The 27,385-nt window shown below is 33.4% G+C and overlaps 1 protein-coding gene across 11 annotated transcripts; it reads right to left on the minus strand.

Moving 5' to 3' along the window:
* LOC111057824 lies at positions 1 to 26,565 on the minus strand. Of its 11 annotated transcripts, XM_039437070.1 has the most exons (14): positions 23,826 to 24,018; positions 21,702 to 21,833; positions 19,783 to 20,017; positions 18,557 to 18,778; positions 17,973 to 18,067; positions 17,349 to 17,418; positions 15,111 to 15,272; positions 13,562 to 13,804; positions 13,329 to 13,531; positions 10,847 to 11,073; positions 9,533 to 9,682; positions 7,919 to 8,415; positions 6,352 to 6,587; positions 1 to 826 (listed from the first exon to the last, which is right to left on the minus strand). In XM_039437070.1, the coding sequence occupies exons 1-14, from the start codon at positions 23,837 to 23,839 to the stop codon at positions 652 to 654; spliced, it is 2,661 nt and encodes an 886-aa protein (XP_039293004.1). In that variant the 5' UTR covers positions 23,840 to 24,018; the 3' UTR covers positions 1 to 651. The 11 variants fall into 11 exon arrangements, with proteins under 11 accessions (XP_039293004.1, XP_039293001.1, XP_039293000.1 ...); XM_039437067.1 differs by lacking the exon at positions 23,826 to 24,018 and adding an exon at positions 26,368 to 26,565 and having other exon boundaries at positions 13,329 to 13,804; XM_039437066.1 differs by having other exon boundaries at positions 13,329 to 13,804; positions 23,826 to 24,024.
* Between the last annotated feature and the right edge of the window lie 820 nt (positions 26,566 to 27,385).

The following is a 27,385-nucleotide window of genomic DNA, read 5'->3' on the forward strand; positions in this document are numbered from 1 at the left end:
TAATATACAACTTCTCTTTATTAGTCAAAAGAACTTTCTAGTCATTGATAATCAGAATATTCTCAACAAATACGATGTTTGAGATGTTCTCAAAAAATACAATTATTTCATAATGTATTAAAAAATAATAATATAAATTGTGAATGAAGAATAATCATATCCCAATGACAATGTATACAAATAAAATATTTCTCACTAATCCACAGTTCAACGCTAGCTTGAAATACTTGTAAATGTAGTACAGATAAAATAGTAATACAGTTAAAATAAGATGGAACTGGAGGAACCTTGGTCTCAATATGAGAAAACAACTTGAAAATTCTGGTCGAAGAATTGTAAAAAATTTAATTAAACGTATACTGAGCATGTAAACTTTAAAATTAAAATGGAATGATAAGATCACATTCAAAGCAACCACATAGAAGCACAACACAATACTAGACTTACGAACATTCAGTTTGACTTTACACCATAATACTTACATTTCTTAGTAATTATAGTTCAAATACGATTAAAATTGACAGCCGTTTTAACAGTAATTTTATGAGTTAACCACTGTAAGTTCCTTGGACTTTGTCTCAATATGAGAAACACACACATTTTCAAAGTTCTGTTGAAAATGTCCTAGTAGTTGTTTTAAAATGGATGGTCTTAGAGAAGGATGATGTTGTGATCTCGCTCCAACCTGCGTTTGGCTTTGAGAGGAACTATGCCCATGAGGTCGGATGGGTTGGGCAGACCCACCAGAGAGTTCCCACCCACACTCTGCTGGTAGAATACTTCTTTGCGGCCGCATTGGTTACCATATACCAAGCTGTCGTCACATCTGTAAAAAACATATGAAATTTTGCAAATAAGATAACGATTGAGAAAGTGTTTTACATAATTTTTGAATATTATAACGGGTGCGGCAGCAAAACTTCCTTTTTTAAACTGAACGCCATTCGGTCATCTGATTACGTAGTACAGCAAAATTGAGGGGGTCAGAATATAAGGGGTCCAAGTGACATTTTTCATTTTTTGAGTTAGCTACAGTAATCGATAGCTGAAAGTGATGAAAATCTAGTATACGAGAGGTATAAGCGCAAGTCTAATCAGTGCTGACATCTGGCGTAAAAATTTTAAACTACATTTTCAAACAGCTGTTTATTTGATCAAACAAGGGGTCCAAGTGACTTGGATCCCTTGTTTACAGGAAAACGGTTGCTTGTATCCATAAAATTAAATTAAACCTTGATTAAGCCATGTAACCAAGCAAAAGATACCTCAAGAATCAATTAGCGAATCAGATAATATTGCAATGAGGTCATTAATCATTGTTCAATTGCTGGTAAATTTGATAGATTTATGTGTAGCTAGACAATAGAGTTTTGTTTGGTAAACAAGGGGTAGAAGTGATACTTCTTATCACTATTTAGCTGATAATTGAGAAAGGAAAGCAATTTGAGACTTGAAACTGAACGTTTGATTTGGTAAAAGTATATTGAATAGGTATAGGAATAGGTAAATATCATTTCTATATTCATTTCATGAATGAAGAATTAATTAATGTAAGTCAACTTTAGGCTCAATTTTCTCGAAACTAACAATATGTCACTTGGACCCCTTGTATTACAACCCCTTCAATTGGTCTCGTTAGAGAGGTCAGACTTTAAAGTTTTTTCGCATATGTTCCGTCGCCATCATGCATTGAAACAATGATAAGCGAGCATTTGCCGTTGACACTTATTTTTCGAGCGGATGTTCTGTGATCACAACCCAGCGCGCATTTCGAAATCGCTTTAATCTAGTCCCTTTGACTACTGTCTTGGACCGGAAATCAATTGTTACGTGGGTCACTACGTTCAGACAAACGGCATTGCGGAAAGACGAAGAACTTGAGTCCCTCAGCCCATTAGGTCACCTAAGAACATTGAGGCAGAGAGAGTTTCAATGTTGCGATTACCACAGCGTTCTGCGCGCAAACATGCGTCTGCTCTTGGACTTTCCGATCGTTCTGTAAGATGAATTCATCCTGATGATCTTCATTTCCATCCATACAAGATGGCAATTGTGCAGGAACTTTCTGAACGTCACTTCAATTCCAGGACACCTCATCTCAATTAGGAATGATTTGGAGTGGCCATCCCGATCTCCTGATTTGAACCCTTGTGATTTTTCTGTGGAAGTTTTTGAAATACTTTGTTTATGTGAACCGTCCAAGGACCCTACAAGATTAGAAGATCAATATCAGGGAAGAAATTGTTTACATAAGGCCTGCAATACTGTCATGATAAACGCCAGAAATCGGATTACAGAGTGTATGGAGAATGGGGGACGTCACCTACCTGATTTGATATGCAAAACTAATTGAAAAACAAAACTGTGTATATCTACATTAAAAAATAAATACAAACTTTCCGATCAAAACAACAAGTTTTATTTACTTTTACTTTTTAAACAAATGAAGTTTTGCTGCCGCACTCTGTAATTTGAATGACGCGTCACTTTGCAAAATATATCTTTACTGGCGGCGTTATTGTGCAGTAACAACAATAATTCATACTAGTTCTGTAAACAGTAGACCAAATCAAATCAAATCAAATAATTCTTTATTCATCATTGCATCAATACAATATAAATAACGTCACAGTAAAAGAGGTCAAAGAATTTCAACATTAACAACAATTCAATTTAGATACTCCTGAATTGAGTACAGGCTCATAGAAATTAAATATCTCTTCAGTTCTCTCTTGAAGTCTGCACCCTCCTTCTCTCTGACATCAATCGGCAGCTTGTTGAAAAACTTTGCTCCCATGTATGATGGCCGTTTTTCAAAGAAGTGTCTCCTGTGCTGATGAAGTGCATATGTTCTCCTTGAGCGTGTATGATACCGGTGGGTAACATATTCTTCATTTTTAAATTTCAATGTCAGAATACATTCCATTATGTACAGTCCATAAATTGTCAATATGTTGAGGCTTTTGAATTTTTCTCTCACAGACTCTCTGAAACCTAACTTCAATATGACTCTGACTGCTTTTTTCTGAACTGTGAATAATTTTTTCAAGTTTTCAAGAGATGTTCCTCCATAGAGTCCTACTCCAAACGCTAGGTGAGAATGAATGTTTGCAAAGTAGATGGTTCTCAGTGTAGCCTGACTTGAATAATTCGACAATACCCTGAGTGAATAGAGGCCAGAGTTCAGCTTCTTCAATATGCCATCCACATGTGACTTCCAAGACAATCGTTGGTCTATTGTCAAACCCAGGAACTTTGAGTTTGAGGTTTCCTGAAGTACGTGACCATCAACAGTGAATTCAGTCTCCTCATCCTCACGAATTCCAGCTGAAAACTTTATAGCCTCACATTTAGTTGGATTCAGTCTCAAGCAATGATCCTTGAAGAATTTGTCAAGCTGAAGCAGACCTAAATTAGTGCGTTCTTCAAGTTCTTCCTCGTTGTCACCAGCTACATTAAGCGTAGTGTCATCAGCATACATACACAGCTGCACATGTGAATTTCGAGGTATTTGTAGGTTCAAAACTGAAGGGAGGTCTTTCAAGTAGATAATGAAGAGGATAGGGCCTAAAATAGATCCCTGGGGAACGCCTCGAGTCACCCTTCTAAGTTCAGATTTGAAGATTTCAAGTTGAAATCTTGATTTGAAGGTATCATAAGTTCTTCTTCTAACTGTCACGAACTGCCTTCTATTTGAAATATATGAACGCATCCACTGCAGATATCTACCAGTCACCCCACATGAATGCAGCTTCTGAAGAAGTATATTATGAGACACCGACTCAAAAGCTTTGGTGAGGTCCATCAGAATTGATGCTGTGCGCCGACCTGCATCAACCTGCTCAACAATCCATTCAATACTACTGACCGCTGCTGTCATTACTGATTTACCGCGCTGAGAACCATGCTGTTCCTCGTCAATCAAGTTGTATTTAGACAGGTGTTCCATAAGTCTATTACTCATTGCTCTCTCAAATATTTTGGAAAAGACTGACGGCTCTGAGATCGGTCTGTAATTGCTGAGCTTGTTCCTATCTCCTTTCTTGTGTATTGGCGTTACTTTAGTTATTTTCAAAAGTTCAGGGTAGATTCCGGATACAAATGAAGAGTTTACTACATGGACCAAGGGCTTCATCAGATAAAATTTAGCTTCTTTTATTACGGACATTGGAACTTCATCAAAACCACACGATCTGAGATTTAAAAATGATCCTATTATATTGAGCATTTCTTCATCATCAACTTGGTTTGGGCGAAATCGGCATTCATTACTTCCTTGTAATACATTGATTACTGTATTTGTATCTTGAGGAAATAAAGTATTATCTGTGAAATATTCATTAAACAGCTTTGACACATCTGTTGGATTCTTGTAGAGTCTCCCATTATGCTCAATCTCTAAATCATGGTCGGTTTTATTATTTTTACCAGTTAAAGAATTCACTACATTCCATGTACATTTGGTCGGATTTTTCGAATTTTCAATTAACAATTTAAAATGCATTTCTTTTGCAGATCTTAACTTTTCTCTGTATTGACGTTTTTCTCTGCGGATGTCATCAAGTGAATCAAAATCATTTGCAATCCTGGCTCTACAGCATTTACTACTTATTTCCTTTCTTAGCTCTCTCAGTTCAGGTGTTATCCACTTGACTCCACTTCCAATCCTTTTTATTTTGTCCACTACAGGAAATGATTTGTTAAAGTAATATACAAAGGTAGTATGAAATTCATTATATTTATCTTCAACCTTTGCATTAAATACATTGAACCAATTTTCTAAAGAGAGAAGACTCTTAAATCTTTCTACATCTGTTTTGGAGAATCTTCGGGTTTTAATTCTAATAACACTATCATTCTTCCTTTTCTCTTCTACATTTTTATATTCTAGAAGTTGAGCATCGTGGTCTGATAAACAGGTGTCTATTCCAGTTATAATTATATTTCTGTGTGGAAGATTTGTAAGAAAATTGTCAAGCGCTGATTGTCGAGTTGAGCAAAATCTAGTTGGAAAGTTCACCATGGCAGAGAGACCGTAGCTCTTCAAAATGTTCTTCAGTTCAACTGAGGCTGTCGTAGCCTCTAAAACATCTATATTCAAGTCACCAGCGATCAATACACCGAGTATAATTTCTTGAGAGTAAGCTGAGTAGTTCATCCAATTTATTAAGGAATATGCTTTTATTTGAGCATGGACTACGGTATATTCCCACCAACACAAAATCAACCATATTCAACTTGAAAGAACAGACAGCCAATTCAAACTGAAATTCTTCGATGAGATTATCAATGAAAGGGTTTGATACCTTTTCCATGTTGACACCTCTTTTTGAAAGGATCACAACGCCACCGCCTTCTCTACCCATTCGAGCAAACCATACAACTGTCTCATAATTCGCTATATTCAACCTCTCCAACTCAACGTTTTTCATTTTATGTTCAGTCAAAATCACAGCATTTGGATTTATCTCGTTTAGAACTATTTCCAGTGAGTCTATTCGTGATGGCAGATGAAATATATTCTGGTGGAAAATTGAAAAGTCACAGGTCATTGCGGGGTTCGAATTACGAATGATAGATTCTCTAGTCATGTTCGCTGCAGATTTCTCATCTTTGTCACAACCTAAAAGTTTAAATTGTCAACATGTTCAACAGAAGATATACCATTATTCATTGAGCCCGTGGCAGTTCCCGGAAAAGATTCAAGTCCATTCTCAAATAAATTTACCGATTCATCCAAGCTGTGTGATTGAGAAACACTTGAATTTCCCGCGTTAGCAGACCTCGCGCAGTTATATTAAATCACAGCCTCCACAGCCACATATTCAACAGTTCTTTATTATTTCAACTCTGAATTCATCCCCAGTACATGCCTTCAGATGTACTGGCAATGAGTTGAACATGCAAATACCAGTATTCTTCACTCCTCTTTCATACATATAGACCGATGTATATCATCTCTCAAATCTCGCCTATTGCTAGTACCGTACTTAAATACACCACACAAAATGTCAAATAGTCCAATGAGAGTAGATGCAACGTTTCCAAATAAGAGTTGATCAACATAGTCCACAGCTGATTATAAATGAAAATAATTAATTTATAATTTTTATAATACACCGTGTAATGGCAACGTGTAATGGTGCGTGAGGTGAGGGGGTACTCAGCTCTTCCACATTTCCATCAGACTATTTTCGTGCGTTCTACTATAATAAAAAGTCATACCCTGGGTAGAATAGCAACGTTGCTAGTAGTCTGTCAACTAGACAGTCTGAGTGAGAAGTCAACTGATTCTTGGGACGATAATTATTGTAAATCGATAGGAAGTTTCGATTGTGTGTGACTACTGACCTGACAACGACATCGGTGAGGTTGGAGGCATGCTGGAAGTCGTGATGCAGCCGAGTGAGCAGCTCGAGCTGACTGAGCGTCCATTGGCCGTGACGCCGCGTGGTGCCCCAACCCGGCTCCACACACATGTAGCTGTAGCTGTCGGCCGCATTCAACCCACTCGTTGGCCCAGCCTGCTCCAGCAACCGGTGGAACTGACCGTCCAGCTCTGTCAGTTTCGATGTGCATGATTTCCACTACAAACAATTATCCATTAAAATATTCAATTTCACACTAAATATAATTAAGGAAGTTTTATTACATAGAATGATTTCTATAGTCTGTGCAAACCTTAGTATCACCATAGAGTAAAGATACTGTTCAATTGATTCTGTTATCTGTCCTATTTATTTATCTCTGGTATTATGGAGTACAGCGCTGCCAGATTTCACAGAATCCAGACAGCTGTGAAATAATTGTGTGAGAGAAAGAGCCAAAAGGAGAGCATATACACTTCGATACAATCCGCATGAAAACGGCAACAGTGAACTCATATTGTTCTATTGAAATAACATTGTCACAAAAAATGAAAAGGGTACAAGTAATTCTATGTGATGAAATTTTCAAGTAGCCTTATTGAAATAAAATTAAGAAATAAATAAAGATAGAACATTACTATACAGATTAAAAAGTAGTCTTTATGCTTTTTGATCTGTATAGTGCAGTTCTATCCTATGCTATTCATTTATCAATAATTAGTTGAAAGTGACTTCATTAGAGCTATACTAAATATAATTTTAAATACACATGAAGACAAACAGATTACTAGCAGAGTAGCTTTGGAGACAGATTGATGGCCCATAAGTTTGGGGACTATAGGTGAAGATCGAAAAGTTTGGATAAGTTGGCTTAATGTAGAGACAGAATGAAATCTTCGGCCAGTTTAGAGGTGCACGATTTCCACTGTAAAAATACTCATAAATAGTTGCTGAGAAGTTTGGAGACAAGAGAAGATTGAGAAGTAGTTAAAAAAATATTTATGGATAATATCACTACATCTCACCAACAAAAGTATCTGAAGTTGAAAAGAGTTCTAGGAAAGGAAGAAGTTGTTAAATTGGTTGATGTAAAGCCAGAATGAGATCTTCTGCTACCTTCCGAGATAGGACAAAATAGCTTTGGAAATCGAACGATCAACTATAAAAATAAGGTTACTCTTCAAAGTTAAAATAGAATCTCTGTTTTGGGTGCCAAACTAAAAGAGCCTATTAAGGTGCCATCCCTATCTACCACTACCTCTATCTCATCTAGGATCTTCAACCTCATCTTTACTACAGTAAATGAATTAGAGTACAGTATATTGTAAGACATCTAAGAATTTACAGTCAAACTCAAATATCTGAATAAGGTATAAAACTTCATAAGGATGAAGTTTCTACAGTCTGATGACGACACCAGGTCGAAACGATCGTCACTACCAATAGTAAGTGCATTTTCACTTCATAAGTGTTTCGAAAATTCAAGTTAAAAACCTGATTATGAATTGCTTGTACTACTTTTACACATAAAAAACTTGAATAGTGCTTACCAAATTATGTATATTATCAGGATTCTGGCTGAAGGGAACCTCCAGGAATAGCACCAGACATGTGCTCAATCTACCAAGTACACAAAGCACACACTCCACCAACTCCTCATCATCAGCTGATCCTTCATTCTCATCGATGCGATTTGCTACACTTCTCGGTTTCCTCTTAGCTTTCGAACTGGACGCAACACTAGAATTCACAATATCCAGAGACTCTGTGTACTTGCTTGTTTCACTGTCCGACAACTTTCTAGGCCGAGAACAAGTTAAATCACGGAAATCTCTGACGACTTTATTGCTTTTGGATAGATCAACCATTTCTTCAACTTTCGTACAGTCGATTCTAGAAGGCAGAGAAATAACAGGATTTGGTTTGTCGTCTTCGAACTGAGATTGTTTCTTCTGTTCTTCAGCTAGGATGCTCAGCTTAGACATGAGCGGTGTTAGAGGGATTCCTTGGGTTTTACTGAACCTAACTTCTGACAATGAGGCGGTACCTGGAAAAATAAATAGAATTTATTGAAATTGTAAATTTCGAATTATAGTTCAGTAATTTATTGAAATTGTAAATTTCGAATTATAGTTCAGTATTCAACTTTATTAATTGAATATAATTTTACCTGAACGACGAAACAGTTTGGATTGTAAGTTAGATGGTTTTTAATTGAATTGATTGAGCTTTTGTTTCGAATATTCTACACTATTAATCTAAAATTATATGAAATGAGGAATGGGCCTAGACGAGATGGATTCAACACTGTTAATTGTTCAACAAAATAGAATAGTTCCATAATGGAACGACATTAAAAATAAATAAATAAATTCCAATTGCTGACTCAGGTCTGGTGTTAGAGTTTTCAGGTCGCACCTGATCAATTTCAGGTCCCCTGACATCATTTAAAGACTGTGTTTGGGCAGCCGGGAGCGACAGCAATACACTAATAAATCAATTTTGATGATGTACTTATTGTATAAATGAATGAATGAATGAATTACATTATTCATATTTACAATAATACATGAAATAGCATAAATTGGGTTGTAAATGAAATATTATTCGAATGACCAATAGTAGTCTACAATAATATTAAATTGCAGTCAAGGATCAATCAGAAGCCAATACAATCAATACCAACATTCAAAATATGCAATAAATTACAGAATTATCATTATACATTGATACAATAATCTTAGTCTTATATTCATTATATCATATACATTAATTGATAGTCTGATATTCAGTAATATACGAATTCTTACCTTCAGTTACAAAGTTTAATTAGGAACAATGAATTCATGCAAAATGGATGAACATAAACACGAAAAGCAGTGGTAAAATGTACAATAGGAGTGAATACCACACTGAAATTAACACAAAAACACACAAAAAAAAAAAACAAAAATAAGTAATAAAACTACCATATACACAAACAATACTATAAATAGAACTGCAAATTCATAGTGTACAAAAACTCTTCCAGTTTATTACTGGAATGGATATCAAACATGAAAGAAAAATACAAATAATTCCAAAATAATACAACATTTATCTACTTGGATACAACGACCCATGCAGCACACAAATCATGTACATCAAGTAATATTATTTTGTACCGGTGTCTGAGCATGTTGTATTATGCAGCGGAAGACTAAAGTTTCGCTTCATCTTTTCATTTCTATTTGGCTTTTCAAGTTTTAATTCTGGTTTCTTCTCAGGAATATCTTTGAATTTCACCTGTTGAAGCGGTTTGCTGGCTGTGGAAGCTAGAGTGGAGTGAGCGCAGTATTAGTGCACGCAGATTAGTTGTTCATGTGCAGTCTACAATGTTAAAATACTAGAAAATAGTATGAAGAATCGTGTCTCCTAATGAGCTGCAAATAGTTTCTATTGATAGTAATAAAATTGATGCTATTGAAAAATTGATTTCGTTGAGAAAAAAATTATTTCAATTTTTTATATTTTTATTTTATATTATGTTAGTTTGTGAAATAAATAGATTTTTAGGTTTTTTTTTAGCTGAGGATGATGCCCACATGAGCTTTGGGCTTGTGCGTGGGTAATAAGAGAGACGATGCTGAGAGATGAGTGGACTTTCAGGTTGAGGTGGGTTCCAAACCACCTGGAAGCGATTTATAAACTCATAATGGTATTTAGAGCAGTTCGTTTTCAAAGTTGTCACCCTTACAAAGGGGTAGCATGCGCATGGAGCTCAACTTATCTTATCGATGTTATCATATCGATATTATCACATCAGTGTAACCACGGACTTCAATCGCTTCCCCAAAAAGGGAATTGTCATTTAGGTCTAATACACATGTACTATGTACATATTACAAAAAACACAAACTTCGAAAATATGATGTTTTCTGTAGATCATACTATCAATATTGTAGTATAAATGAATGGTAAATAACTGTGATGAATTTTATTTTCAAAATATATTACAATTTCTTAATATTCTTTCCCAAAATATAATACAATATTGAACTTTAATGTTAAAAATTGATGCATCTCCATCTCCATCAAAAAACTGATTGAATTATAATAAAATGTTTAGAGAATTTTGTTAATTTTAGAAATTTTCTACCAATGTTTTTCCTGAAGCTACTTTTTCGTTTTCGTGACAACGGCTGACAACTGAAAAAGAATACCCTTGGTTCAAATGGGAGTCTCCACCCATTCGAGAGTGTATACTCTCCAGTAGGATTCAATCGTATTCTTTATCACTCGTCGATAGCGGTCGCATGAACGATAACACAACTTGACTAGACCACATCCGGCTGACCGATTTTCACCACTATTGGCAATGAGTTCATGAAACTCGAAAGTGCTCCAGTCTATAATTGCACAAATTCTTCTCTACATTTGAATAACTGACTGCATATCGGAATAAAGTGAAACAATATTGAATTGAAATAATTACTCACTTTTATCAGAGTCCTCATCGGATGCATTCGTATGCAAATCTCTCATCTGACTAGAGACTCGTTCAAGATAGAGATATCTGGAGGCTGGAAGTCCATTGGAGCGGAAAAATGGATTCAATGGATCGGCTATGGTGTTGTAATAGGGTTTCAGCTCTTCCACCTCTCCTCCTTTCTTGTCATTGTCCATCCATTCCTCGTTCATTTTCGGCAGACCCAAGCTGTAATACCTAACATCGGTTATTCTTCATTTTTTGAAAACCACAGATAGACTAAGTTTTTAAAGAGTTTATTATTAATTTTTTCTCAATTTACATATTTTTAATGTACTTCTACTTTATTTCTTGAACATCAAACATAAATTGTCTATAAAAATAAGCTTCTATTTATATTGGAGGAATCTGCATGTCATATTCAAGATAGTATTGTATAGCCATATGAGAGCGACCAAAGTTTTACTGCATATTATATTAAACTGGTACATTATTGAAATTAATGACAAACAATTTTATTCAAATTTATGATTGCTATATTGAAAACACAAATTTGAAATTGTCAACCACTTTTTATTTATATTTTTCAAATAGAAATTTATTTAAAATTATATTACAAAATTTTATTTTAAATTTATAAATAAAATATATATTTAAAATTTAAATTTCTATTCTAAATTTATTTATAAAAAGTGGTTGACATTTTCAAATTTGTGTTTTCATTATTTATTTCATTTTTATTTACCATTATTTATTATTATTATTATTAATTATTTATTTTATTTTCATTTTTTTTAGTGGTTGACAATTTCAAATTTGTGTTTTCATTATGGAAAAGTACCACAAAATCACTCACAACACAACTGTAAGATTGCTATATTCCTGTATTCCTGAGTGAGAGGGCAAGAACTATAAAACTAGACTCAATCTATTTGTGCTTTTAACAGTCCCTTGCTAAGTACGGGTAACAACTGCTCGTAAATAATAAACCAATAATTATAACATTATAATTTTGAATAAGTTGTGACATGAATTTTTTATTAACGATTCTTGAAAGCATAGGGTTCGGTTGCCATGTTGCCAAGAAACTACAGCATGCTTGGCTAAGAGCATTCTTAGGAATCATCTATAAACACGGCCATAATATTGACAATGCTCCAAGGATAACAAATTTTACTTTGTTCTGGCTTGAATAATAAAGCTTGATCGGTGTCACTCGTCTAAGAACACAGCATATTATAGTTGTCTGTCAAATAAAAGTAACCATAGTGATGTCCACGTTGTAATGGCAGTGTAAGATTGACAATAGTGTTGCTATCCTTGTCTATCATGCAACAACGCAGATAGCACTATCTCTCTCTAGCTACACAATGTTGTCAGTTTACCAAAAATATTTCATTTTTACTTTTGACGGTGACTGTACAGATGTAAACAAACAATTCTCAGCTGCCATGTATTTGTTCATTCTACCAAAATACTTCAGTACACAAGTCGTCCTATAATTAATTTAAAATGTATTTTTGAATAAATGAAATTATTTTTAGATATTACCGTATGAGAAACACAAATTATACCTGGAATGACAATTCAAAAGTTGATAACTTTGACCATCCTAGACTTCGACCATGCTTCAGTTAGCCCACTGTATAGGTTATGGTACTGGTACCGGTATAAATTTAATAATATTGAAAGGTTATATCAGAATTATTTACATTAAATCTATCTTATTATAGATAGGATTTCTATTTTGCTATTATTTTTCGGAGAAATTGAAATAGAATACCCACCGAACAATTTTATTTCAGTTGTTTTGAAGTTCAGATTGGTGTATCACAGCTTTTTAAATTGAACGCCATTTCATGTCTGTATGAAAATAAGAATCTGATCTCAAAGTTTTGAATCAAATTACGAAAAAATATCTTTTATTGATGAATTTAATAACTAAATAAATTATTAATTTGACATGAAATTTTTCAATTATTTTATCAAGGAAATGGGAACTAATAATATATTGGATCAAATTTAATTGAATGAATTGAGTGCATTTGACAATACACTCAATGGCAAAATGAAGTCAATTTAAGAGACTTGGCAACGTTGTTCTAGTATCTTCTTTCACTGACATTATAACGTGGATCTCACTATAGGAAAGTTACTAGCCTAACTTGCTAGGAAACAATGGAATTGAATAATATGAATTACTACCACGTGCTAATGGTGTGATTGGGTGATTCTAGTCGTTCACGCTTTGGTGAACCAGTCAAAAAGAATCCAGTAGCTGGTTTTACAGTTATTATTGGATTATTGTTTCTCCTCTCTCATTGCTAGGCAACCAAAGTGTTATTGACTAGTTACATATCTTTCATAAATAAGCCACAATCTATAAACTAAATATTCACAGTGTTATTTGAAAAGTAGCTAGTAATTTACTTATTGGATGAAGCAAACAAATACTATATTCAGAAAGGAAGAAAAAGGCTAACTGCACGTACCTGACAGGGAGGGGCATTCCTCGCGCCTTGTGGGTGGGCGGTATGTCATCGGTGGTAGCGCAGTGCTGCACTGACTCGGTGACGTCAGGTACAACAAACATGGCCGGAGGCTGCGCGCGCAGGCGCGATGTCCATCTTGCCTCCACCGCGTCTCTGACCAAGTCCGGTACCACTGATGACGATTGATCACCCTTCAACGTCTCCTCATCCAAGAGTAACTTACTGGAAGACTCCTCAGCCAAAGTCAACTTACTTAAGGTCTCCTCAGTTAAATTTGTCAAAAAAGGAGACTTGGTGGAGGACTCCTCAATTAAGGGTGACTTGGTCGAGGGCACCTTAGAGTCGAGTGTTCTTGAGGGAAAAGGTGGAGCAGGGTCGTCACTCTCCAATGTCTCCCTGTCATCATCCTCTTCAACGACCGTGAAAATTCGTGACACATCGCGTTTCATCATTGATTTGATGGGTGGTGCGTCGTCCTGTAATAAAATACATATTAAGTAGTGTTTCATTCTTCTAAATTCAAAATTTCTAGTTCTTTTGTTCTTGGACAGGAAATTGGACTTGAATACTTGAAAATGAAATGTAACCTATTTTTTTGAAATGCTACTGTTTGTAAAATTTGGGAGAAGAGCAGTTTTGGACCAAGCCTGTTGCTCTCTCCTAGTCCTTGCTATATGATTTGTAATTGAATTAATAAATACTAAATAAATAAAATAAAATTGAAAGATAACTCAATAAAGAATAGAAGTAAAAATAAAACGAGTGAATTAATAATGAAAATTGATTGTATTTATTTAGTGCAGAATGAGCATAAAAGTTGCCCGAAATGAGATAATAGATCTTATGTTGTGAATAAAGGGTGGATTACCACGTATTATAGTGTCAGTAAATGTGTCCGGTACAGTGAGAACATTATTCACATATGTTCTAATAGGAATAGAAAGAAAAATAAAAATCTTAGTACCCTTTTTGAAATATTTAATCACAACATGTTTCGGACATTGATGCCATTTTCAAGTGATAATGTAAATTAGTGGACATTATCACTTGAAAATGGCATCAATGTCCGAAACATGTTGTGATTAAATATTTCAAAAAGGGTACTAAGATTTTTATTTTTCTTTCTATTTCTATAAAAGTAGCCCTATACAGAAAAAAGGTTCTAATAGGACTATTCATACGTGAGCGGGTATGAACCATTGAGGAAGTAAATTAATATTACTTATTAATAATATTAATATTACTTATTTTGTCTGTGATAGAACTCATGGAAATAATATTCTTACTGAACCAGACAAAAGGCATATGGGAATGCCTTGTATAATTTATGAATGTTTCAAGTAAAAGTTTTATGAGGATTTCACTAAAGATACACAATATAGCAGCACTTATATTATATTTTCTCTATGATTATACCACTGGAATTTGTTGATTTATTTATTTGGCCAGACAAAAACACATGCAATGGAATGAGTTCCACGTATTTCCCAGGAACTTCCTCTATTTTTTTTAGAGGTAAGTCTTCCAGAAGACCATGTAATCAGAAGATTCTTTTTTCAAAAGATTAGGTTAAGTATTCAAATAAGTTAATTGATTCCATTTCGGTATAAAAGTTGGAAAATCCAAAAGTTTTGGAACATCTATTCATGTAATCATAAATTTAAAAAAATACTACAACAGACTTTCTAAGGTAGAACTGTTTCCATCCCAGATAATAATAGGTAGTGAAAATTGTGTTCCAAAATAGACAATTCATTAAACATGATAAAAGATTACACATACCTTAAGAAGATTTTCACGCCATTGAGGGACAGAGCTAAGCGCTGATATGAGAGCCATTGATTGATTCTTCAATTCAGAATACTGTTTCTTGGTTATGTACACTTTGAATAGCTGCATGCCAACCGGCAACCGGAACGGAATATCAACTGGGTCTGCAGGAACCTGCAATACAAGTTTCAATTCAAATTAATTTCATTTTCAGAAAGTGTACATTTTACAATACATTCACCTGAAAATTACTTCTCTAATATGAAACAAGTAACAAGTCAGTATTAATTTCTCACTGCCAACAAACAAGGAATCTTATGTTGGCAGTGCCGAATACTACATTGATAATTTGTTGAGCAAGTTATAATCAATGTCTATTTGTAGGTAATTGTATATTGCACTAGCCGTCAAGCTAGCTTCGCTCGCCATATCTGTCTAGCCAGGGGGCTCCGCCCCCTGGACCCCCAACTGGATCGTCCAAAAATGAGATCAGCGGGCTCGCTTCGCTCGCCTGCATGTAGACCTCAGCGGAACCTCTGTACCGAATTCTGGACCCACGACTGGATTGTCCAAAAATGAGATCAGCGGGCTCGCTTCGCTCGCCTGCATGAAGACTTCAGCGGAACTGAGGTACCTCTGTATCGAATTTGAACGCATTATGTCAATTTGATCTCGAAAAACACCTGTTACTATATCGGCGTTTCTTTGGCGAACAAAATTCTTTCATCTCAGCTAAACCTGTGTACTGAATTTTTTTAAATATATTTCCATCAATTATTGAAAAAGGTGAGGAGACGCAGAAAAGCTGAGAAAACGCTAATTTTGGCTAATTGGATAAATTGGTATTTAGGAGGTCGTCCTGGATAAATGCATTTCAATCTTCAACTTGGTGCCAACCTAACAAAGTCAACTCAACTTAATGCCAACCTGACAAAATTTTTAATTTAGTTACCAGAACAACTGTTTCGAAGAGGTACTCTCTCTAGATTATAGTTCTATATTAACATATGGTATGGACATTTCAATTATAATTTTAAGATATTGGAATAAGAAGAATATACATGCTAAAAGAACTTTAAACCCTTAAAAATCACACTTAGAGTTAAAATATCGCCAAAGGATTTCTTAGTGCGCCTCTAAAGGGCCAACTGAACATACCTACCAAATTTGAACGTTTTTGGTCCGGTAGATTTTTAGTACTGCGAGTGAGTGAGTGAGTGAGTCAGTCAGTCAGTCAGTGAGTGCCATTTCACTTTATTTATATAGATACTCTAATGATTGTATTGTACAAGTATTTGTATGTGATTTTTGGCAATAAAATTCAATTCAATAAAAGCGTTTATCAACTTTTTATTTGTTGAAAGGCATAATAATAGAGAATCAAAACATATAAAAAAGCGTAATTCATTCATTCATTCACAATGCAAATGACACTAATGTAATAACATTGAAAGATAAAATAATATGATAAACGGTTCATTTGTATAGAAACATTATAAACAGGGAAATTATAAAAAACTCTCATCCATGCACTCATATGCAGTTACACATTATATTAAAATATATCACAAAACCTCATGAATACACCTATATTGAATAATCCTAATTGGCATAAATTGATTAATCAAATATTTAAATAATAAGTAGACTTTTAAAGAGAAGACTCAAGAATTATATTGAAAAGCTTTTGCAAAAAAATGATTGATAAATATTTTGAACATGAAGTAATTCTCTTTAATTCGGTTTACAGTATTCGTTTGGATAATATTTCATAGTAAATGTGATGAAAGTCTGATATTTTTACATGAGAAAGACTGAAAAATTATTATTGACTACAATCTAAATTCGAAAGCAACAATGAATAAAGTGATAAGGTTGGAAGTGTAACCTACTCATTTTCAAAAAAAAATCTCAAGTGGTTTGATTAATAGAACAAGAAATTTATCACAATACTTTTCTACTGAAGTGCCGTCAGTAGAATGACTAAAATCAATGCAATTAATTTTATTACTTAGCGAGGAAGATGGAAATAAAAATATAGATAACTGGATTATGAAAGAATCAAGAAAGTAAATTGATGATTACCTAATGTCATGTAAGATTTTAGTGATTTGAATGATATATACAGTATTAGTAAATCAATGGACTTCAAGTAGAGTGAAAGTATACAACTGAAGTAGGTGATTAATTTCAACAGAGATGAGCGAAATATACTAAATATAGTTTTCGTTTCTTTATGATTTTACTAACCTTGATTCTGTAAGGGTCGCTCAATACTATCAACCTTGTGAATTCCGGAGATATTTGAGAAATAACAACCCTGAAAAATAACAAATACAGATACTTTAACAGGAAGATTTTAAAAATATAAATTTTAAATTTTAAGGAATAGTTCTTTCATTATTGAAATGAACCGGATTTTTGTTCATCTTTTATAAATAACTTATCCACAGTCAAATACCTTAAAATACCTTAATCGTAAATGGTTCCCTTTCAATTACTTGTTTAATCTGACCACTGGCAACCATTTTATATAATTTCATCTCAACATCGTTTCTCAAATTCATCTCATTTCTTATATGTGCAAAAATAATCGAGATTCGAGAGGTAGTTCTATAATGTTTAAAAATGGAGCAAATTCAGGCAGAAATCTGAAACGTTCTAAAAGTGCAGTTATTATGGAATTCAAGTACATTCCAGTCTTGATTGAACGAGTGTATAATTAGTGTAGGCAATTACTTCCTCAGGTGTTACGCAATCACTCAACGGTTACATAATATGCTAAAATTAGAACAGACTATCATCTCCTGATGAGTGCATGAGATTTATTGTTACGTAAGATGAGATGAGATGGATAAAAGCACTCTGACTTACTTGTTTTGATACAAAACAGCTCCTCCTAATAGTCCCGAAGTCTTCTGACAGTACTGGAGAATTTGTGAGCATATTAAGAAAGCAGTGGATCCACTCTGAAACCAAACAACATAAGATTTAATAATTTGTTAATATTTTTCATCTAATTTTATTAATAATAAGTTTTTAGTGTGGCAATGGATGAACAGAAGAATAAAATAAACAAATCCTTTTCACGACAAATGAATGAAATACATATTGTCAACTGATAAAATTCTGGAAATCGTCATAAATCTATGGAATTTGCAAAATGAACGATTTATGAAAGAAGTTTTAAAAAAAATGTCATGGAGAAATATAAATTGATAATAATTATAATTACCTTCATTCAATTAGTACTTAAAAAATAAATAATATATGCCACAGGCAATTGATTTTTACCCAATGATAAGTGCCGTCTGGGGCGATGAAGAATTACTTATATTTATGGATTGAATAAAATAAATTTTTATATTTTGTTGAATATGATGATTTGATTGCTTGATATATTTAAATCAATGGACATTATACTTGAAAATACTGTAAGAAAAATGTAAGAAATTTACCTTTGGTAAGTTGAGCAGAGGAATGGTGCTGAAATAGTTTCCTCCAAACATCATGATCGGCAGATAAATTTCAAAAATGCGGTTCAGCCTTTCCGGAAACGAGTCACCTGTTTCATCTGAGACTTTGAGCAGATCGCTGTGGTAGAACTCCAAGAGTCTGTTGAGCAAGTTGGCCCTCGTCTCCAGGACACAGTCTGGGATGTTGCGGTCTGTTCCGACACACTGCAAAACAAACAAAAACAGAAATAGTTGAGAATGGAACATGAAAAAATAATAAAGAAATAGATTAAAATGAATTCTTTTAAAAAGAATTGGGTCTTTATTTATTTTCAGACATATATAGAATAGATCACAAGTCACAATACATTGGGGATTCTGATCTCACTGTACGTCAAATCTGTCAATCAGGAAAAACTAAAACAAATTCTGGATCTTAGGCGAAGAGAAATTTTAGTAAAAGTTTTTGAAAAAAATTAACATCATGAGATACATTCTGATACAATAACAGCATGATTTAACTACGGTACCATCTAAATCAATAGAATACATGGTAAGTGAAAAATTAGAAGTGGCTTACAACATAATCAGAGCAACTGGCTTATTTCATATTTTGATAGGAAGCCAGCTTAGAAGCTACAAAATCAATGAATCCACTTTATAAAACTTTGAATAATAATCAATCAGTCACTGAATTTATTCCAAATTGTTTAATAAAAAATGGCATGGTCCACCTAATAATAATAATATTTGTAGGTATTTTATTGATGGGGAATTCCATCTTGCCTGATATATACATATATAAGCTGTCAATGAGCTCACGACTCTTCAGCTGGATGGAATCGACAATATGCGGCAATTTAACGTGTCCATCAGAGTAGAGATCCTACTGCACCTCTACCTTATTTCTTAGTTCACTCGGTCTGAAGCTCAGCATATAAGTTGTAATCATTCTACGCAAGTTTACACAACTTTAAAAGTAAGAATAGTAACTTAATAGTATATTATTACCGTAGTCTGCGTAGCGACTATTCAAGAAGTAATTATAGACTTGAGTTTTATAAAATTTATAACGCTTCTAAAATGATTGTTTTCTATTCCCTCGAACTGTTTGAAAAAAACATTCCACAATATCATTGAATGTTTATGATAGTGCCATAGTGGAACTAAAACGTAACTAACTCAGGCCTACTCAAAGTGCATAATTGGGAAATGTTATTTCTACTCACCAACACATAATGACCGAATATTTTCACAGAGAACTTTCCACTCTGCAGCGAGATTATTGATGGCGGTGAAAACATGTTTTTCATGCATTGTGTGATGCCCATCAATTGGCCACAGAGCACAAGTCTTTGGGCATCATTCACCCAGCTCGGATAGAAATACAGAATTGAATTTTGAGGGTCGTCCGCCTCATGTTTACATTTCTCAATGTCGTAAACGAACACGATCAGCAATTCCCTACAAAAACAATTCATAAAAGTGTTACAGAATAGTATATTTAACAAATACCGTATGATAAACAAATCTCTTATTGAAAAAGTGTTCACATAAATATCAATCAATAACTCAAATTGTTGGGAGAATTCTTATTAATTCAATTCATAATAGAATAGTTTATTAACTTAGTTTCTAACTAGATGCTGAAATGATGGTAAAATAATAAATTGTTGAAACACATTAATATTTTGAACATACTCCGGGTTCGTTGTAGGTCGCAAGCTAACACAATTATTTTTCAAGTCAAATAGCTTTGCACTATTCATTGGAACTCAAGTGATGAGAAACTGACTATTGCAAAATGCAATTACTAAAGAAAGATTTCAAGTTAATTAAAAGGGTTAACTCTATTGTTTGAAAGTGGGAAAAGTTTAAAAAAGAGCACTTTAAATAAGAACCACCAGGTCTGAATATTTCCTCACACTGAATTGCATACTGTGATTTGTGGGGAATGGAGATCAATAAACAAGAAAGTTATATAACTTTTGTTGTAGGAATAAAGATTTGTTTACAAGATGTTGCATGTTTATGCAATTTGATCCAGTAAAATGTAACTGATATTGATCCTGTTGATGCTCAATAAGTGTAAGCCACACCTTTGATTAAGATTCCACCTATAATGTATATAAGTATAAGACCAATATGAATATGCTGAAGTTATATAACTCATCAAGAGCAACAGCCTACCACTGTTTCTAGAAATTTAATAGGTCGAAGTAGTTCTCATGATAATGTGAGAACAATAAATTATTAGTGGGAATTTAGAAAATTATAGGGCATCCTAGTTGACATTTTCAGCTTCTATGGATAACGGTACCACTTACTTAATCGTGTGCATCACTTCAACTCCTACTGTTCATTAAGAGTAATAGAATTAATGACCATTAATATTGGCTACTACGGTAATAGTACGGTTATGTAATGATATTTTAGAAGGCTACCGGTAATTCTATCACCACCTAGACCTTGACTTGAAGTAATTGGTTACCTTGACATAGAAACAAACTTAAGAAATTGAATTAAGGCAGTACTTCATAAATCCTACATCCTATTCTAATAGAGTCTATCTAGGTGTTAGAACCTTTGATAATATTGTACAATATTGTTCAAGGGGATGACAGTAATTATTCAGATTTAAAAGATATTTACTTTAAAAATATATTCTTCAAGCCCGGCAAATTGTTATTAAAAGATTAGAAACATGTAAATCATAAACAAGAAATCACTGATGTAAACGTTGACTGATGATTGAATTTACAGATTTTTGAGAGATAAGTTTAATCTACTTACTTGGCCATTGGAGAGTTTTAAGAAGTTAGAGACTTTAAACTAAAGGCTTCATTGAACCAAATGATAGAATCCTTCAGCACCTATAAGTTTCTGAAAACTATTACATAACCTTTCTAACGAGCATGAAGTCTTGAAGCAGAAGACAAAAAGTAGTGATCGAAAAATCAAAACAAGGTAGGCCACACCATCTAGCGTCAGCTGTTGTAACCAGCCATGAAGTAGCGCTAATATTCAAATTGTCTAAATCATGCTTCAATTATAAATTAAAGGAGTTTTATTATGCAACCTACTATGTTATTATATCTCAATTTTAATTAATAATTGTAATTCTAATAGTTGATGGGCATCTACTTACCTTATATCAACATTCTGAAAATCGAAGACGTCATTTTTTCTTCTCAATCCTTTTATTTGAATCAACTCACAGTACATTGATCTTATATTTTTTGCATCTCTCAGCCAACTGAGAAGTCTTTTATCTGAAATTCTTTCAAAATAACAAATTTATATTAGCCTATAAAAAATATAGGTATTGAAATATTGTAAACGTCTTAAAGAGGATTTGAATAAATAATGGTTTTTAAAAAATGTTCATCCAATATGAATTTTTTTGTAAAATTGTCGTTTTTAAAAGAGAGACCTTAAAATAATCTATCTTTGTAAGTTGATGATAAAATTCATATAAATAAAAGATGACATAGCAGATAACATAAAATATGAATATTGATAATCTATATAGATAAAAATCGACCCTCAAATTTTGACATTCAATAACTTTTTTATGTGTACACCGAATTTGATGTTTCTTTTTTAATTCTGTTCGTTATGTTCAGGATCAGGTTTATGGCCTATGAAATTTATAATCCGACTTCAGGACTCTTTCCTACGGTCCTTCAAAGTTTACATGATGTAATCCTTATGAGAGAAGAGAAGAATTTGTGAGCTGACCACACACAGAAATAAAAATCAGCTGTTATAATCATTGCGTCATCAAACAGCCGTCGGTAGATAGTAGACAAGAGTGTGTGCTGCTCCATAAACACCCATGTATTTTATTCTAAACCCCCCGACTAGAATCAAAATGACTGTTCTGTGGGTAACCGTCCAGCAGTGCGGCCTCAGGTTAAAGACTTCATCAATACCTATACTATTACTAAGTGACAGTAGGTATTGCTTACATGCTCTAAAGACATTGCTTTGTTTCGAATAATTGTGCTGTCCTCTGTGTTCAGAGTTAATTAATTTTTAGTAAATTATTTATTTTACAGTTGTAAAATTTATTTACTGAAATTTTAATACTAAATGTTCGAGGAGAATAGAATCATTTTCAAAATAATAAGTAATGAAAAATACAAATTGCAGCACAACTAACTAAGCATATAGGAAGTCCGTATTGAGGTATAAAAATGTAAATACTGATTGTTGGATAATTTTCATAAAAATATAGTGATGCATCAGATTAAGCCAAAGCTAAGCCCATCTGAGGTGGCGCGGCTTGGTGATACAAAGTATCTTGATCTTATGAAGATTGCCTTTTCACACCGTTCCACGCCATGCCCGATTCAGTGTGTGTGAGTTCTTCCATTCAAACTAATAAGCAAGAAGCACCTGGATGCAAAATGCCGCATTGCGCCTCCTCGGGTATTCATCCAGCTAAAGTTTGTCATGAGATGCATTAACTATTTGGCGGTACGAAGTTCGCCGGGCCAGCTAGTATATTATTAATGTAGGCTATTTACGGTAAGTACAATGAAAGTTACTTATCTACATCAGAAAGATTTTAACTTTCAGTACAATATAACTCTTTTACCGGTTTCTTAGGCTATACCGACTTTTAGTTACTTGAATACCTCAAAATACCATTTTTATGAGTTTAAAAATTGCCTCTCTATAGTTTGGAACCCCCCTAAAGCTGTAAGTTTACTGATTTGTCTCATTATTACCCACGCACAATTCTAGAGCTCATTTATGTATCATCATAAAAAATGAGTTCCTTGATGAAATCCATGAAAAAAACTCTTGTTTCTATAATATTGCTATGAATGTGTTTAAAATAAGTTATAAGAGATGGATTTCAACGCTACTACTTGAGGATTTTATAAAAGAAATCATTGTTTACACAAAAAAACCAAGCTTACCTGCAAGTAAAGTCCTAGAGCTTATATGCCTACCTACTCATTCAACTCAAAGTATTCTTATATGATAATTCTTGTAAAAAATATATTATTACGTATTCTACAGTATAGAACTCTTATATGAAATGCTCAGTATCCTAAATATTTCTTCATATATTATTCAAATCAGATAGTAGACCTACTACTAAAAATCTAGAGCTTTTGGAATAGGCCTAGTATTTTTCCATTACCGTAATCAACATTGATAGAAATAAAATTATCATACGGTAAGAATCAATCAAGCTACAGGAAATTGCAGATATATTATTGTGTACTGGACGCCATTAACGAATGAATGCACTTACCTATTCTTTGGCATAAGTGATTTTGAGTTCCCAATAAAATTATAAACACTGAAACCTGCCCTTTGAACTTTTGACGCTTATTTGCCACAAAAATTTAAACTCAATGAAACTTTCAACACAAAAACACGATTCAAATGTAATCTCTTCTAGAACGTAGAATTAATCTTCACTACTCCACAGACACGTTGCTACTAAATAAAAGACTATTTCATAATAAATAACTTGAAGAGAGCAGTGTTATCAAACGAAGATAATAATCGAGGTACGCATCATACAATACTCTTTGACCTCTTCTATCAGTGATTGTACTAGAAAGAGATAAAAACATTATTAAAGCTCTACTTTCATTCTATAATGAATGTTTATTTCGCAGAGAGATGGTTTGTTTATCCCAATCAAAATTCACTATTTTGTTTAATGTTTTTACAGTTAGAATTGATTATTAGGCTATCTGTTTTACATAGCATTCTTTTACCAGAATTTCTTCTCTTTATTCATTCAATTGTAAAAATGGAGTTGTTTCTACATTGAACAAATAGTAAACATTTAGGTACTCTAGCTTCTATTTTAAATAACTTACTTTACAGTATTTGTGAAATAGCAGGGAGTGAAAGCTATTTTTATTGTTTCTAAATATTGATAACATTAACTAATATTGATTCAACGATAGAGTTGACATTCAAGAGAAAATGAAATAATCAAAATAGTGGGCCTTGTACAGTGCACAGTAGGCTGTGTGTAGCATACACAATAAAAGTTATCAACCTGTGCTTTAATATTTTCAGTAGACCTATAGAGAAAGTGAGTAAGTTGTAGGTATCTTGATCTGCTACAAACTTCAATGTTGATATTCAATAACTTTTTTATGTGTACACCGAATTTGATGTTTCTTTTTTAATTCTGTTCGTTATGTTCAGGATCAGGTTTATGGCCTATGAAATTTATAATCCGACTTCAGGACTCTTTCCTACGGTCCTTCAAAGTTTACATGATGTAATCCTTATGAGAGAAGAGAAGAATTTGTGAGCTGACCACACACAGAAATAAAAATCAGCTGTTATAATCATTGCGTCATCAAACAGCCGTCGGTAGATAGTAGACAAGAGTGTGTGCTGCTCCATAAACACCCATGTATTTTATTCTAAACCCCCCGACTAGAATCAAAATGACTGTTCTGTGGGTAACCGTCCAGCAGTGCGGCCTCAGGTTAAAGACTTCATCAATACCTATACTATTACTAAGTGACAGTAGGTATTGCTTACATGCTCTAAAGACATTGCTTTGTTTCGAATAATTGTGCTGTCCTCTGTGTTCAGAGTTAATTAATTTTTAGTAAATTATTTATTTTACAGTTGTAAAATTTATTTACTGAAATTTTAATACTAAATGTTCGAGGAGAATAGAATCATTTTCAAAATAATAAGTAATGAAAAATACAAATTGCAGCACAACTAACTAAGCATATAGGAAGTCCGTATTGAGGTATAAAAATGTAAATACTGATTGTTGGATAATTTTCATAAAAATATAGTGATGCATCAGATTAAGCCAAAGCTAAGCCCATCTGAGGTGGCGCGGCTTGGTGATACAAAGTATCTTGATCTTATGAAGATTGCCTTTTCACACCGTTCCACGCCATGCCCGATTCAGTGTGTGTGAGTTCTTCCATTCAAACTAATAAGCAAGAAGCACCTGGATGCAAAATGCCGCATTGCGCCTCCTCGGGTATTCATCCAGCTAAAGTTTGTCATGAGATGCATTAACTATTTGGCGGTACGAAGTTCGCCGGGCCAGCTAGTATATTATTAATGTAGGCTATTTACGGTAAGTACAATGAAAGTTACTTATCTACATCAGAAAGATTTTAACTTTCAGTACAATATAACTCTTTTACCGGTTTCTTAGGTTATACCGACTTTTAGTTACTTGACTACCTCTAAAAATTGGCTCTCTATAGTTTGGAACCCCCCTAGAGCTGTAAGTTTACTGATTTGTCTCATTATTACCCACGCACAATTCTAGAGCTCATTTATGTATCATCATAAAAAATGAGTTCCTTGATGAAATCCATGAAAAAAACTCTTGTTTCTATAATATTGCTATGAATGTGTTTAAAATAAGTTATAAGAGATGGATTTCAACGCTACTACTTGAGGATTTTATAAAAGAAATCATTGTTTACACAAAAAAACCAAGCTTACCTGCAAGTAAAGTCCTAGAGCTTATATGCCTACCTACTCATTCAACTCAAAGTATTCTTATATGATAATTCTTGTAAAAAATATATTATTACGTATTCTACAGTATAGAACTCTTATATGAAATGCTCAGTATCCTAAATATTTCTTCATATATTATTCAAATCAGATAGTAGACCTACTACTAAAAATCTAGAGCTTTTGGAATAGGCCTAGTATTTTTCCATTACCGTAATCAACATTGATAGAAATAAAATTATCATACGGTAAGAATCAATCAAGCTACAGGAAATTGCAGATATATTATTGTGTACTGGACGCCATTAACGAATGAATGCACTTACCTATTCTTTGGCATAAGTGATTTTGAGTTCCCAATAAAATTATAAACACTGAAACCTGCCCTTTGAACTTTTGACGCTTATTTGCCACAAAAATTTAAACTCAATGAAACTTTCAACACAAAAACACGATTCAAATGTAATCTCTTCTAGAACGTAGAATTAATCTTCACTACTCCACAGACACGTTGCTACTAAATAAAAGACTATTTCATAATAAATAACTTGAAGAGAGCAGTGTTATCAAACGAAGATAATAATCGAGGTACGCATCATACAATACTCTTTGACCTCTTCTATCAGTGATTGTACTAGAAAGAGATAAAAACATTATTAAAGCTCTACTTTCATTCTATAATGAATGTTTATTTCGCAGAGAGATGGTTTGTTTATCCCAATCAAAATTCACTATTTTGTTTAATGTTTTTACAGTTAGAATTGATTATTAGGCTATCTGTTTTACATAGCATTCTTTTACCAGAATTTCTTCTCTTTATTCATTCAATTGTAAAAATGGAGTTGTTTCTACATTGAACAAATAGTAAACATTTAGGTACTCTAGCTTCTATTTTAAATAACTTACTTTACAGTATTTGTGAAATAGCAGGGAGTGAAAGCTATTTTTATTGTTTCTAAATATTGATAACATTAACTAATATTGATTCAACGATAGAGTTGACATTCAAGAGAAAATGAAATAATCAAAATAGTGGGCCTTGTACAGTGCACAGTAGGCTGTGTGTAGCATACACAATAAAAGTTATCAACCTGTGCTTTAATATTTTCAGTAGACCTATAGAGAAAGTGAGTAAGTTGTAGGTATCTTGATCTGCTACAAACTTCAATGTTGATATTATCATCGATTTTACAGTAAAAAATGTGAAAGTTTATATGAAAAGTGGGAGTCCATAGTATTTAATTCAACATTTAAAACGATCTGTGAAACAAGAGCTGAAATAAAATTTGGATTGAAATATTGCATAAGGAATCTCAGTAAAATATGTTTGATTCAATAAAGATT

Source organism: Nilaparvata lugens, chromosome 10, assembly GCF_014356525.2.
Source record: "Nilaparvata lugens isolate BPH chromosome 10, ASM1435652v1, whole genome shotgun sequence".
In the NCBI taxonomy this organism is placed as follows: Eukaryota; Metazoa; Arthropoda; class Insecta; order Hemiptera; family Delphacidae; genus Nilaparvata; species Nilaparvata lugens.